The sequence below is a fragment of the Corvus hawaiiensis genome, chromosome 12, assembly GCF_020740725.1.
Source record: "Corvus hawaiiensis isolate bCorHaw1 chromosome 12, bCorHaw1.pri.cur, whole genome shotgun sequence".
NCBI lineage: Eukaryota > Metazoa > Chordata > Aves > Passeriformes > Corvidae > Corvus > Corvus hawaiiensis.
The window spans coordinates 19,572,943-19,588,327 of record NC_063224.1 but is presented as its reverse complement, the minus strand read 5'-3'; the positions used below and the strand labels follow the sequence as shown (position 1 = coordinate 19,588,327).

Here is a 15,385-nt window from a genome sequence, read left to right as displayed (position 1 = left end):
GATTAAACTCTCCATGAGCTCTTTTGAGTGGAATCCTGCTAGGAATGGGGTTCCCACAAGGGCTGGATTGCCGATGGTTAGGCATGGAGTGGTTGTTGGAAGTATTTTTTGTAGGCCTCCTATTTTCCAAATGTCACGTTCTCTGTGCAGGCTGTGGATAATGGACCCTGAGCAGAGGAGTAACATTGCTTTAAGGAATGGGTGGGTTGAGATGCCGGGGAAAGCTTCTGGGGGCAGGTTTAGTCCGATTGTGACTATTATTAGGGCTAAATGATTTATGTGGAGAAGGGCGGGTTTAATACCGTTCTGTGTTGGGCCTCATGTGGCGGCAAACGGTGTGGAGAGGGTCCCCAGGAGCGGCACAGAAGGGCGGGGACGGCGCTGGTGAACACAGGGTGGGTGCGAGTGAGGGGCGGAACTCCGGCTACCAGCGACCCTGCCGGGTTCACGTCTCCAGGAGCGCAGGCGCTGCTATCAGCCAGGGCTGAGGGAGGCACAGAAGCGCCCATTCCCAGCGCACACCCTGGGCACTGCCCCGCATCCCCGGCACCGCACCGCACCCCGGGCACGGCACCGCATCCCCGGGCACCGCCCCGCAGCCCGGCACCACACCGCACCCCGGCACGGCACCGCATCCCCCGGCACCGCCCCGCAGCCCGGCACCGCCCCGCACCCCGGCACGGCCCCACACCCTGGCACGGCCCCACACCCCGGCACCGCCCCGCACCCCGGCACGGCCCCGCACCCCGGCACGGCCCCACACCCCGGCACCGCCCCACACCCCGGCACGGCCCCACACCCCGGCACCGCCCCGCACCCCGGCACGGCCCCGCACCCCGGGCGCGCTCCTCAGGGCAGGAGCCGCCCCGCCGGCCCCGCCCCGCCCCGCGCGTGCGCGGCGGGAGCAGCGGCCATGGCGCGGCCGGGCCGGGCCGGCCTGAAGGAGCAGCGCTACGATCGCCAGCTCAGGTACCGCGGGTGGGCTCGGACCGGCACTGACCGGGCGGGGAGCGGGGCCGCGCCTCCGGCTGCCCGCCGCGGCCACGGGCCCGCTCGGCACCGCGCTGGGAACAGGCCCCCGGGGCCGCGCCGGGCCCGGCGGAGCCGCGGGGAGCAGGAGCTGTGTCCCACCTGTCCCTCTCGGGCGGAGCTGTGAGGGCTGTACTGGCACACGGAAAACAGATATGCAATAAATAAGCAGTATATATTAAGGGGAGCATATTTAAAAAAAAAAAAAAGTATATATTCATACATAATTTTATGTATATAAAGGGGAATAGAGATACGTAGGCATATATATAGCTACTTAAGTACTTATATATGTTTTTATGTAGCATATAAATTATTTATACAATGTTTGTTATATAAGTATATAATGTGTAAGTATATAAATCTGTATATTCTGTATATTTATATTATGTATGTCTATCTGTACCTCTCTGACTCTGTATATATGTAAACATATAAAGGGGGGTGTGCCAAAAAGATGGAACCAGGCTCTGCTCCGGGGCCCAGCAATGGCCCCAGAGCCACGGGCAGGGCCTGAGCCCAGGGAGCTCCCCCTGCACAGGAGGCAGAACTTCTGCCCTGGGCAGGGCCCAGCCCTGAGCAGATTGGCCAGAGAGGCTGTGCAGTCTCCTCCCTGGGGATATTGCAGAGCCCCATGGACACACTGCTGTGCCCTGTGCTCTGGGATGGCCCTGCTGGAGCAGGGAGGTGGCACCAGAGGAGCCCCTGGGCCCCTCCAGCCTCACCCATCCTGGGGTTCTGTGAAAGGGCAGAAAAGATCCAAGTTACCAGAGAAGGATAACGGCACTGGAGTCAGGGGTGTCTGTCTACAGTGTGGCTGTTTAGTTTTCACGTGGATACGTGTGAGTGAAGGGCTCAGCAGTGGTGATACCACTGTGCTGTTCCCTCCTGTGCTGTCCCCTCCATAGGTTTGTGCAGCTCAGAAGTGCAGAGTCCTGAGCTCCTCAGTACAGGAAAGACAAGGAGCTGCTGGAGAGGGTCCTGCAGAGGGCACAGAGAGGATTTGGGGTCTGGAGCATCTCTGGTGAGGAGAGACTGGGAGTTGGACCTGGTTAGCCCAGAGAAGAGAAGACTGAGAGGGATCTCATCAATGCATGGATATATCTCAAAAGTGGGTGTCAGAGGATGGTGCCAGACTCTTTTGGGTGGTGCCCAGCAGCAGGACAAGGAGCAATGGCCATAAACTAAAACACAAGAAGTTTCGCCTCAACATGAGGAAGAACTTGTTTTCCTGGAGGGGGCAGAGCCCTGGAGCAGATGCTCACCTGGGGAGGGTGTGGAGTCTCCCTCTCGGGGACATTCCAAACCTACCTGGACACATACCTGTGTCACCTGCTCCAGGTGAGCCTGCCTGGGGCAGGGGGGCTGGACTGGGTGACCTCCAGAGGTCCCTTCCAACCCTAAAAATTCTCTGAGTTACCACCCCAGTGAAATTAGTATGATGTGTGACACGGGACTGTCCTGGCCTGATTTCAGCCTCAGTGCTGTTTTCTAGGGGTCTGAAATACCAGACTCAGCAAGACTGATTTCTGCCTCCTGTACATTTCAGTGTCTTGTATAAGAAATTTTTAAAAAAATATATATGTAGTTCTATTATCTATAATAAAAGTTAGGAAGAACAGAGCATTCAGCATTAGGACAAAATTTGGGCAAGGATTATTTTAACCCATGGAATTTTTAAAAAGTTAAAGTATGTTGCAAGAGGAAGAGGTGTGTGTCCATGCATGTGGTGTAATGCCAGGGAGACTGGGTTGCTCTTTGGAAAGTCTCAGTTTTCACAGTAAGTTTCCTTAATGATGCCTATTTTGGTTAGTGCTGTTTAGGCCCTCAGCAGTGAATGGACAGTAGCACGCCAGCCCTCCGTTTGTTGTTGTTGTTTGTTTATACTGGCTTTGCAATCTGAAGTTAAATAACTTTGTTGTGTTTTGGTTTCCCTCCCAATACAGGCTGTGGGGTGACCATGGCCAAGAAGCATTGGAATCTGCCCATGTTTGTGTAATAAATGCAACAGCAACAGGAACTGAAATACTCAAAAACTTGGTGCTGCCCGGTCAGTAGATATTTCTTCTGTTTCTTCTTTGTGATGTATCTGATAACTTGATGATGCCAAGTTATTTATAGGAGGTTTTTCCCCCCGAAGGTATTGGTTCGTTTACAATTGTCGATGGGAATCAAGTCTCTGGAGAAGATGTTGGAAATAAGTAGGTTTTTTACTGATTTCTGTTGCAAATTGCCAAGTAACAGAGTTTCATAGGTAGTTCTATCTCTATGTTTGCTAAGAAGTCTTGTAAAACTCTTTTAAAAGCCTCTCTGTGTTTCTCCAAGTCTTCTGTGAGTGACAGCATGCACAGTCATTTTGATACTAGCTGCTAAATTATTGTACTTGCTGGGTTTAAACCTTACAGGTCTATTTGCTTCACACATCAAGTTTATAAGGACAATGCTCTACTCAATATAAAAATACTTCACATTAACTTGTTTGCTGTAGTCTCGAGCTATGACAGTGCAAGCCTTGCATGTGTTTCAGTGTAGCTCAATGTATTTTCCCTGATTTTGGTGATGAAGATGACTTAATTTTCGTTAGTCATTGTGCAAGTGTGACTGCTAGACATTTATTAGCTTTTGTAGCTTTGAAAGGCTCTGTGCAGCAGAGGAAAGGATAGAAAAGCTGTTAGCAAATCCTGTAAAAATGATTTTCTTACTAATTCTTGATCAAGTTCTGTTATGGTGCACATAGATACCTACAGGGCTTGTGTGAGGGGGAAGGATATTCCATTATGTGAGGAAATCAGTGCTAGTGGGTCTTTAATTAGCCTGGTGAGAAAGAACCTGCAGCATGATCCTGTCTTCTAGAGGAGTTTGGCATGTCTTATATTTCAGATTTATGGCTTGGGCATTGAAAAGCTTTCTTAAGAAACCATAGCTGAGGAAAATACAACAGTGGTGGAAAAAGCAGCTTTAAGGGGCAGTGTGGTTTGTTGTGTATGAGAGTCAGCACATGTAATTCTCTCTTGTCTCCTTTTCAGTTTCTTTCTACAAAAAAGCCATATTGGTCAGGTAAGGAGATAATAAATGTCAGTTTACATGTATTGAAAGTGGAAATGTTGAGTATTTAAATGTGGTATTATGAATAATGCCGAAACCATGTGTGTATGGGATGCATTTTTGCTTCAGATGAGCAAGGCTTGGAGTAAGGAGCCTTAGCTTATGATGAGCTTTGTTGTGGGGTGTTTCCTGGGGTTGTTTGCTTGGTTTGGCATTGCTAGCTTGTGGATGTACATTGTTAGCTTGTACTATGTAGTACTGATACACTGTATAAACTACGTTTCATTTTGATTGCTCTGAAACAGAATCGTGCCCAGAGTGCCACGGAGCTCTTGCAGGAATTGAATAGTGATGTTTCTGGAAACTTTGTTGAAGAGGTTTGTCTTCTTAAATGAGTTCTACGTGCGCGTTACATGGTGTGATAAAAATGGGAAATAACAGCTCTGTGTTGCTTTGCAATGTTGCAGTTTAAATAGATTTCAGGATAAAACAGCATTTGAGGACGATGATCTGAAGTTAAATCATTTTTATGTATTTCAAACAAAAAAACATTTTATATATTTCAAACATTATTTTGTAACTTCATCTTAATTTTATAACTTTCACTTAACACTTTATGTTCAACAGACTTGTTCTCACTTCTGTGAGTACTTCTGTACTCAGAAATTTTCACTGCTCCCTGACATACATTTTTTTTTCTCCTATTTAGAGTCCAGAAAAGCTTTTAGACAGTGACCCTTCCTTTTTTAATCGGTTTAACTTAGTGGTTGCAACACAGCTACCAGAAAGGTAAGAAGTACCTCAGGTTGTTTGTTTTCATTCAGTTGAAAAAGCAGGTATATATATATATATATATATATATATATATGTATACACATACACACACACATATAGACACAGGCACTTTCTTGCAGAAGAACTTAAACAGAACAGAATTTTGTCATTGTGAAGGAAAGTTACAGCCAGTGATGGCATTTTCTAGAGACCTTTTTGTATCTCTGATTGGAACTGCCTCTGCTGGAAGTTAGGATTGTGCAACACATGGATCTAATTCTTTTTTTCTCTCTTTCACAACTCCTTGAAGCTTTTTGTTTGATATGTGGAGCATTTGGGAGGATGGAATGAGACATAAGTAAAATGATGGATGAACATTTTTCCAACTCACTGTAAATTCCTATATGAAATTAATCACCTTATGTACTTAGGATCATGATGATATTAGAGAAGTTTTCTGAGAGATCTCTTTCCCAAGTATAGGAGTTGAATTCATAGTTAACTGTCTTCTTCTGTATATCTGAAAAAAGAATGTTTTCCTTGCAGTACGTTGCTGCGCCTGGCTGAAGTTCTCTGGAATTCCAACATTCCTCTGCTGGTCTGCAGGACTTATGGACTGGTTGGTTACATGAGAGTCGTTATTAAAGAGCATACAGGTTAGAGGGTTTTCTGAGATAAAGGCTTCTCTATAAGGTTTAACGCTTCAATAACTAATGTCACTTTGGGGTTTTTTGTTTCTCTTTTTTCATCTTGTGATATATTTAATATTTGTTAAGTCTTAAGTAATTTGCATTCTTTGAGGAATGCATAGGGATTATGGACTGCAACAAATAATAAAATTTGGGGTTATCTTGACATTATGGTTGACTTACACAGAACTTTTACTTTGAGAATCAAGCAGTGAAAGGAGCAGGTGATGCTGTATTGGTGTAGCTCTGTTTTGAAGGCCAGACATAAAGCTGAGAAATGCATTGTGACGTTTTTTCACAGTTGTTGAGTCTCACCCCGACAATATGTTAGAAGATCTGAGACTGGACAAACCATTTCCAGAACTGACAGAACACGTTCAGGATTATGACTTGGATCATATGGACAAAAAGGTTGGTGTGTGGTTTGCACTGTGTTCCCCAGGACAGATGCAGACACAGCACAGGGATGCTGTGAAAATGCCTCCTGGCAGATGACTCTGGTGCCAAGTCTCATCTGAACAGAGGCAACTCTAGAATCAGTCACAAGGAACTATTTTTGCCTCTGCCCCAAATGTTCCAGTCTATTTAAATCTCAGGCAGGTGGGGTCTTGGGAAATAAGCAGTATTCTTGGACAGCTTGATCTTTTGTTAAATTGAATACCCCCTCACACCCTCTTTTTGAATTTGGTTTTTAATTTTTATGGTTACCTACTGCTGCAGAGCTTTGTACTGTGGGTGTTTGTGCATAGGATATGTTCCACTCCAGAAAAATATTGGAGAACTTGACTCACCCTTTGTAAAATAAAGTAATAATAATTTGATAATTTCTTTTCTAGTAGTTAAAGAATGTTAGAGCTGAATCAAAATCTGGAACATGTCCTGTGTCTTTAGAATAGTGGAAGGGATGTTTGGAGTTTACATTGAAAATAAGTTTTTAATTCGTTTCCTATTTTTTATCTTTTCTCAACCTGACAAAGATTTCTCTGCTGTTCAATTACAGGACCACAGCCACACTCCATGGATTGTGATTGTAGCAAAGTATCTCACAAAATGGTTCAATGAGGTATGCTGCAAAACTGTATTATTATTTTTATTGGTCTGTCTTTTCTAAACTAGTTAATTATTTTGGCAGTGTGGAACATAGAACAAGGTGGAATCATAAAAGATTACTAATTGAAATACAAGTGTATTGAAATACAAGTGAATGTGTGAGCAATGACAGACTCCTGGAGTTCAGCAGTCTGAACACAGTGAGATTAGTACTAGGTATTTTAAAGACAAAAATCTCTTTGTGTTTTTTAAATTTAGAAAAGTGAGCAGTTGCCTAAGAGTTACAAAGAGAAAGAAGCCTTCAAAGAACTGATTCGGCAAGGTAATCCATGTCCCAGGAGTCCCTTATTCCTGCTGGCAGAAACAGATACAAGGTGGTATCTGAAAAGTAATCACAGGTTCTCTCGGGTTTAATTTAGGAGAGATCTGCTGGTATATACTGTATTATTCTTCTGCTAAATGATTGTTTTGTACAGGTAGATCTTAAGATGCCAGACATGCTTACAAATGTGTGTCAGCAGTATTTCATCCTTTGGGTGGGAGGAAAGGCCTTAAGAGAAAATGCTGTTCAAAATGTGATAAGGAGGAAAGCAAGTGGCTTTTGGCAGTGAAATTGTTATTAACTGCAAATATTTGGTGTGTCCATTGACCCACCAGACACTTGGTAATCATTCATCTCTGAATGAGCAGGTTGTGTAGCACTGAGTGCACTGTAACCAGTGTGTGAATGACCTCATTTGTACAGGTGTTTCAGTCCAATACCTTCTGAGGGTGCTAAAATTCATGTGGCATTTTTAAGATGTATAAATACATTGTCTTAAATGATTGTAGAAAAACACCATTAACTGAATTTTTGGTGTTCCCTCACTTAAAAGGTGGCCTGTGTGCAAATTTGGAGTGCTTCTGTCACCCTTATCCCCCGGCTGTAATAGGGAACTGATCTGTAGTAATTACCCTTGGTAAATCAGATTTTTAGTGGAGGCCCTTTCTTGGCCTGGCTTGCTCTGTGGATGCATAAGTGTTTGCCAAATTTGATCAAAAAAACACAGGAAAACATGACTGGCATGGGAAGGAGAGTTGAATTGTTAATTTAGTGCTTATGAAAATTGATTATCTCTTTCTCACACAAATAAACTGGTGTTTTTGTGCTAAGTAACTTCTGCTTAACATCACAGGAAAATGAATCATATGCAGAATTTAAATGAGGTTAGCTTTATAATTACATCTGGTCTTTTTTCTTGTGATTTATTTTTCATTTTTTTGCTGGTAGCTGTTATGCCATGAATATGTCCAAAGCCAGTCTGCTTTGTTGGTAAGACATAAATGATGAGATGTAATTCAAACAGTTGTGCATTTTTTTTTTTTTTTTCAATAAGGTATCTTAAAGAATGAAAATGGGACCCCAGAAGATGAGGAAAACTTTGAAGAAGCTATAAAAAATGTGAACACAGCATTAAATCCTACAGAGGTAAAATAAACATTTCTGTGATAAAATTGAAGCCATTTCAACTGCCTCATTTTCTCAGAACATATTATACAGTTTTAGGACAAAAATTTCATTTGTAACATTTGTATTTACCTAAAACAGGATTAGTACAATGTTTAGAACTGAAATTGTGTAGTTAAACAGACCTAGGCTAGCTGGCACTGTAGCTTATAAAAAGTCTCTTGCTCCCTTGCTCTTGCAAGAAAGCTGCATTTCCCTCCTGCAGACTTGAATTCAAGTCTAGAATGAGTCAGCAACCAGAGTGCATCAGCAATGAGTTCTTGTCTCAGACTTCTAGAGTTCAGTCTGTAAAAAACTCTGTGAAGTGCTGGGTACAATTGTAAGGATTTAGCAGTGAGTGGTGTGGCTGATGCTGATTTAAATACACTGCTGGGGGAGAGACTGAGAGCATTTACTGAAATTGTGCTGTATTGAAGCTAGGGGCTGTAGTAGTTATTCTCTGTGGAAATGAAGGGCTGCAAGGGACTCCTGATACTATAAATTCACTTCTTTCCTTTTGAAGAAACTTACTACAATATTCCCTGCATAAACTGGTCAAGCTTAAAAGCATTAGAAGGGATGTTTTGTTTTTTAGATAATCCTGACCTAGTAACTCGTGGTTTAAAATTGAGCTCTGATTTCCTTAGTTTCTCATCTGGGGTAAACTGCAGAGGCTACACGGGGCAAAAGCACATTCTGTGATTCTTCCTAGATTATGTTCTGTTGTTTTGAACTGTGCTGATCCTTGCTTGGACAGTCATGTTAAGGCTCCCAAGAAAGCAGCAGGTAAAACTTAGTGCTGTCATCCAAGCCACTACCAGACATGGCCCAAGATATTAATATTCATTTGAGTTCATGTGCCAGACTGACCTGCAGCAGTTAAGGAGTCAAAACACTGACTTTTGTAGCCCCATTCCCCTTCCCTGGCCTTTTTGCTGCTCTGCCCCAGCAGGCAGAGTGGGAAGTTGGGACAGTTGCTGCTGTAGTTTTTTTCAATCTTCTCTATCAAAGATAGAAATCAGGTGAGATTTTGTTTGTAACACTGATCATGCTCAGAAGCATTGCCTTGCTCTTGGGCAGGGCTGCTATTAGAAATGTGTCTGAGAAGCACTGACTGTAGGATTCAGAGGGGATTTGGTATGAAACTGAGGTCACTTGGAGTTGGCTCACCTATTTAATGAGTGTTGAGATAATTCAAGAAATCAAGAGTCAACAAATTACAAACCCAATTTATTTATTTTCATAGATTCCAAGAGGCATCGAAGAGCTTTTTAATGATGATTGCTGCCTAAAACTCACAGAGCAGGTATGAGTAGTTAAGGGCAAGACTTAAAAGTAGAAAAAGCATTGTAAATAACATCTGTGTACATGGCTGTCTCTTGTGCATTTGTAGTCATCTTCCTTCTGGATTTTGGTTCGAGCTTTAAAGGAATTTGTGGCAAATGAAGGACAAGGAAGCTTGCCTGTCCGGGGCACCATTCCTGATATGACAGCAGACTCCAGTAAATTCATCAAATTGCAAAATGTGTAAGTAGACAACTCCTTGAGAGAGCTCACTTCTATTCATGTGGCTTGTATTTTGTCTTTATAATGTAAAGCAAAAAAAAAAAGACAGCCTTCACTGTGGAGTTGATGGTTTTCTGCTGTAATTTTTTACTTCTTTATTATTACCAGATACCGTGAAAAAGCAAAGAAGGATATTGCTGCTGTGGGGAACCATGCTGCTAAATTGTTACAGTCCCTGGGCAAGGTGAGTGCAAACCTATGGCCATTCTTCTCATGGAACGAAGTATCTGTGAAGTATCTACTTTATTTATCACTTTTGGTTTGATCATATAAAATTCAAATGCATACAGGGATATACTATTTACAATTTAAGACACTTCTTTTTGTACATTGTTTACTTGTTATTTCACAATAAACATGTTAATATATCCAAACCCAGGAATTTTCTGGCCATTGTGTATACTGAAATGAGTATGTTCTCTCTCCTAGGCACCTGAGTCTATTTCAGAGAGAGAATTGAAATTGTTCTGTGAGTATGCTTGGATTCTCTTCTGGGTTTAGGCAAATGATCAAATAATCAAAAACTTTTGAATGATCATGTAGTTATGAAGCAGTAAGTCAATATTTGAACTTTTCAAGTAAGTGCTAAGTGGTTTGCATCCCTCATTTTCAGGAGAAGTAGCAGATGTTCAGCATCTCTCAGGAGTGAGTCTGTAAAGGTTGGCTTTAAAATGATGTATTTTTTCACTCCAAACAGCAAGCATCAGCTGCCCTCTGCTTTCTGTGATGAGTACCTGAGCACTCTTGCCCATGCTGGGGTACTGGTTTCAGAGTGTAGGCTCTGTAGACTTGAGGTAGTCTGAAAAGCTGTAACCCAGTTGATGGCACTTCAGGCTGTGTCTGTTGTGGATGTGTACAGCTGTCCAGCAGCAGCCTGGCTGAGGCTCCTCACAGCTGTAAACTCCCCTGTAAGCACAGAGCCAGAGCATGCTGCCCTGCATTGGTAAAACATTTGGGAACCTCCCAGTTGCTCCTTTTTCAGTGCTGGGTTGTAGCTGCGCCCTGGGTTGGTTCATAGCAATGATACTCGAGAATAACCTTTTCCAGCTCATGGCTGTGCTATTAAAATATTAATTGAGGACATTGTGAGGCAGTGTTAGATGTAGTGGAAGATGGAAAGAACCGTGTTGGTTTGCAGCAGGGAAGAGGGAAACATGGTGGCTGTGACTGATGAATTGCTGTGGTGTAGCTGTTACATTAACATGACAGATACATGGAGATTCCACATGAGCACAAAGTATTTCCCTGAAGCTCTCCTGACCATAGACCTAAGCGTAGTTATACAGATTTTTATTACTGCAAGCTAAGAAGAAACAGGAAGGTGTTCAATAAAATCCTGTTAAGTTGCAGCCTTGCCCATGTCACAGAGCAGCGAGGCAGGCAGCCAGGGCTGTGGTGAGTGGTGCCACTGACTGGCTCTCTCCTTGTGCCCTGTGCCCAGGCAGCAACGCCGCCTTCCTGCGCGTGGTGCGCTGCAGGTCCCTGGCTGAGGAGTGCAGCCTGAGCTCTTTCAGCAAGGATGCAATCAGTAAGTACTGCTGCTTGGCACAAACTTCACTGCACTTCCACCTTGGAATGGTTTGGGGAGGAAAAAGGACTCTGTAAGCTACATGTTCTACTGTGTTGGGCAGTTTTATCATTTGGCATCAACTACAAGTATGGAGTTTTTAAGTCTAGAATGTTGAATTCAATTTGATTTTGAAATTTCAAAAATGACCTTACTGATTGATGCACATTTCAGCTTTTTTTTTTTTTTCTCGTGGATTTTACTTGTAGTAGTCTATAAATAAAACACTGTTTTCTTCAAACTTCTCTTTTCTGTACCTCAGTTATTTCTGACAGAGCTGAAAAGGTGCTTTAACCTGACAAAATGAAAATAATTATCTTGACCCCTTTCAGCTTATCTCTTTAGTATGTGAACTAGCAAACGAGTTACTTAATATTGCTTTTGGTTTTTATATTGCCTTTTTTTTTTTGAGCCTGCATAAATAAAAAAGCTGGAAATACTTTTTTATTGAAGCTTGTTGAAGTTAAGCTTATACAAGTCCTCTGAATGTTTTGGACAAAATATATATTTTGTGTATACACGCATCTTGTAATATTTATAATTTCAGTGAAAGCTCCTTAAATTAGTTGGCAATGGGCAGGGGGATATAAGTAGTTAGTATTTACAAAGACTACTGAGCTGTGTGGTAAGGGATTTAAGACCTGTTTTGTAATTACAGTCATTACAGTTAAATACTTAAAGCATGTGTTTCAAATCCCGAAATTATAACTAAGGAATACCCCATTTAAATTAAAGCAGCTGCCAGAATTGAAATGTGGGTTTCTTCACTGAATAGTTTATATTAAATACATATAACAAGGTCATAAACTTTGGAGGCAAAATTGTGTATCTGACAGTTGTTTGATTAAGATTCTGTCACAGGTTGTATTCATTAAAGTTTCTTTCTACTGCAGATTTCACAGTTTGTTTTCAGGGAATTCAAAACCTTTCTTTTTCCATTTCATCTGCACCAGCTAACCAGTTCTCTTGCTGTTTTCAGTTTCCCATATGGATAACCCAGACAGTGAAATAGTGCTGTACTTGATGCTGAGGGCTGTCAATAGGTTTTACAAGCAGCATGGTAGATACCCAGGTATGCCAACACCAGTTACTTCACATCATCAAAGGAAATACTAAGATCCAATAGTTACTGTAGTACAAGTTACAAACTATGAATACAACATCAGTTGTGGTTTTGTTTCCATACTAATACAACTTTAGGAATGTGAAAATTAAAATGAGAATTTTTTCTCTTTGGGAACTTAAGGAATTTATCTGAATTAGTACCACTGAAATAGGTTGTGTGGATTATGAATCAGTTCAGCTATGCAGTAATTTGTCTATCATGAGTAGCATCAACAGAATATTCAATTATTATTATTCTAGTATTAATAACACATTAATAAGCTTAGAAACTTTTTAGGAAAACAAAATATTCAGACTGCCATTTAAACCCATTAGCTTTGACTGTGGTGTTACAGTTGTGTGATGAAACAGTTGATTTATTTTGCAGGTGTCTACAACTACCAGGTAGAAGATGATATTGGAAAACTAAAATCATGCCTTACTGGTTTCCTCCAAGAACATGGGCTGTCTGTAGTGGTGAAAGATGACTATGTGCATGAGTTGTAAGTGTTGCATTTGAAGTGTGGCTTTGTTGGTAAGGCTGCCTGGCAGTTTCTGACCGTTCCTTTCCCGTGCAGTTGTCGCTACGGAGCTGCTGAGCCTCACGCTGTTGCTGCCTTCATGGGAGGTAAGGGTGCCACTGCCTTTCCCAGGGCCACACCAACAACAGCCTGCTGAGGCACAACCTCTGCTGGCTTAATTACTTTGGACTGTCAGAGCAAAGGCTGCAATCACAGGCTGCAGTCAAAGATGGGATTAGGGCAGAATCCTCCCCTTCATTCTCCAGATGTGTGTGTATATATAGAGTGAACGGGCAGAGCAAGGGTGTAAAAGCAGCCAAATAAACTTCAAACACAATCTCAGTACCTCAATTCCTCAAGCTTAAAAATGTGTTTAAAAGTGAAATGCTTGAAAGAGGCTTATTTTTTTAAAAAAGAAAGTGGTAATTATAGTAGTATTAAAATTGATGCAGAACACATCTTTTAACACAGAACACTTACGTTAAAGATCTATGAAATATAAATAGCCTTGGTTTCTTACCTTCATTCAACCTCCAGGTATGTTTTAATGGATGCTCAAAATGGATATATCAGTTAACTTACCTTCTTTATTTGGCTTCATGCAGTGCTGAAGATAATTATGTATTATATACTCTGTATGTAGGAATTTTTTTCTGATTAAGCAAAATTTGGTCTGTATCATTCTTTAGAAAAATACATAAAGGTAACTTCTGAAGAAATTACAGAATGTTTCCTATTACAGGAAAACTCAAAGGGATCACAGTGAAGTGACCCTTCAGTTTATTTTGCAGTTGAGGTTTACATGTTTTTTTTTTAATTTAACTTCTCAGTTTAGAGAGGTCAGAACTTGCATGGGCCTGTCTGCTCACACATTTTTGCTCTGTGTGTATGTACCTGGAGAGAAAGAGTATGCAAAGCTAACATTTGAAGTAGCAGCTTTGTGGTCTTCTTTTATACCGGGAAGTACTGAAAGGATTTTTGCCTCCTAGGAGATTTATCAGATTTATCACAAAAACAATTCCAGTGTAGGGACTTCTAGATAAATAACATTATTTTACTGTTGTTTGAATATTACCTGCTAACTGCCTTCTGGTTTTTATTCTCTTTTACAGGAGCTGCTGCACAGGAAGTTATCAAAGTCATTACAGGGCAGTTTGTAATTTTTAATAACACCTTTATTTACAGTGGAATGTCACAGACTTCAGCAACTTTCCAGCTGTAGGACAAGCTCTTGCATTTGATGCCTCCAGGCACCGCTGCTGCTGTATTTACAGTTTTTACAGTATTTACAGTTCTGTAAATACTGTGGTGTTCTGCCACTGACTGGACTGTTCTGTTCTGTATTACCTGCAAATTAAAGTTCCTTTATTTGTAATTATCTTCTTCTTGTTGTTGTTGTTTCCTAAGGACAAATAAAATCATACCATATCCTGGCAATATTTTAAATCTAGAATTTTCTGATTCACCTCTGGAAGAAAAAGGCAGTAGCTGCTTTTGGCAAGGTAGGTTGCATTTGCAAATTGGCGTACCTCATTTGCAGCAGAACTGAGGTTGTTTTTGTAAAAGCTGCTCATCAGCTTGAGTGGGAAGAAGGTGCAAAAGGGTGAGAGCCTGATGGAGCTCTGATGGTCTGAGGATCCAATGGTGTGAAGAGCTGGAAGGTGAAATACCTTTTATGGAGTTCAGGGTCATTAGGGAAACGGAGTGTGTGCCTGAAAGCTTGGTTCTGCCAGCTGTATTCACCTAGTAAAAGGTTTTTTTCCTGCACCTCTGTGTGTAGCCAATGCCAAGGGATGGCAGCTCTTTCTGTTGTGGGGGCATTGCAGCCTCCAGCTGCAGAGTATGCAAACCGAGCTGCACTGAATTGTGTTCTCCAGGGCTCTGTTCTGGGGCTGGTCCTGGTTAACACCTTTATTGATGATTTGTGTGTGGGGATTGAGAGCACCCTCAGTAAATTTGCAGCCAGCCAGTTGGGTGGGAGTGTGGATCTGCTGGAGGATGGGAAGGCTCTGCTGCCAGACTGGGACAGACTCGATCAATGGGCCAAGGACAACGGTGCGAGGTTCCACAAGGCCAAATGCCACATCCTGCAGGTCACCAGCTGCCTCGGTATGAGCCAATGTGTGCCCAAGTGGGCAACAGGACAGTGGCACCTGGCCAGTGTCAGCACTAGTGTGGGCAGCAGGACCAGGGCAGTGCCCGTCCCTCTGTGCTGGGCACTGGTGAGCACATCTTGAGTGCTGCGTCCAGCTCTGGGCCCCTCGTGAAAAAGGACATTGAGGGGCTGGAGCGTGTCCAGAGAAGGGCAACAAGGCTTATGAAGGCTTGGGAAAGCGTCCCATGAGGAGTAGCTGAGCAAGCTGGGTTTGTTCAGTCTGGAGGAGGCTTGGGAGGGGCATCGCGCTCTCCAACTCCCTGCCAGGAGCGTGCAGTGCAGTGGGGCCGGTCTCTTCTGCCGTGCCTGCAGTAAGAACCAGAGGAAACGGCCTCAAGTTGAAAGATGAAATTCAGATTAGATTTTTTCACTGTTCAGGTGTTCAGGCCTGGGAATTGG

General features: G+C 42.6%; 1 protein-coding gene across 1 annotated transcript; it reads left to right on the top strand.

Moving 5' to 3' along the window:
• The first annotated feature begins 880 nt into the window (after positions 1-880).
• Positions 881-14,206, top strand: NAE1 (NEDD8 activating enzyme E1 subunit 1). The gene is made up of 20 exons (XM_048316827.1): positions 881-969; positions 2,976-3,079; positions 3,170-3,230; positions 4,056-4,086; positions 4,380-4,451; positions 4,784-4,863; positions 5,395-5,504; positions 5,839-5,948; positions 6,538-6,600; positions 6,846-6,909; positions 7,964-8,055; positions 9,320-9,379; positions 9,467-9,600; positions 9,748-9,823; positions 10,069-10,108; positions 11,081-11,167; positions 12,186-12,278; positions 12,699-12,813; positions 12,889-12,938; positions 13,944-14,206. Exons 1-20 carry the CDS (start codon positions 914-916, stop codon positions 14,051-14,053), a joined length of 1,608 nt encoding a protein of 535 aa, XP_048172784.1. The 5' UTR covers positions 881-913; the 3' UTR covers positions 14,054-14,206.
• The last annotated feature ends 1,179 nt before the right edge of the window (positions 14,207-15,385 follow it).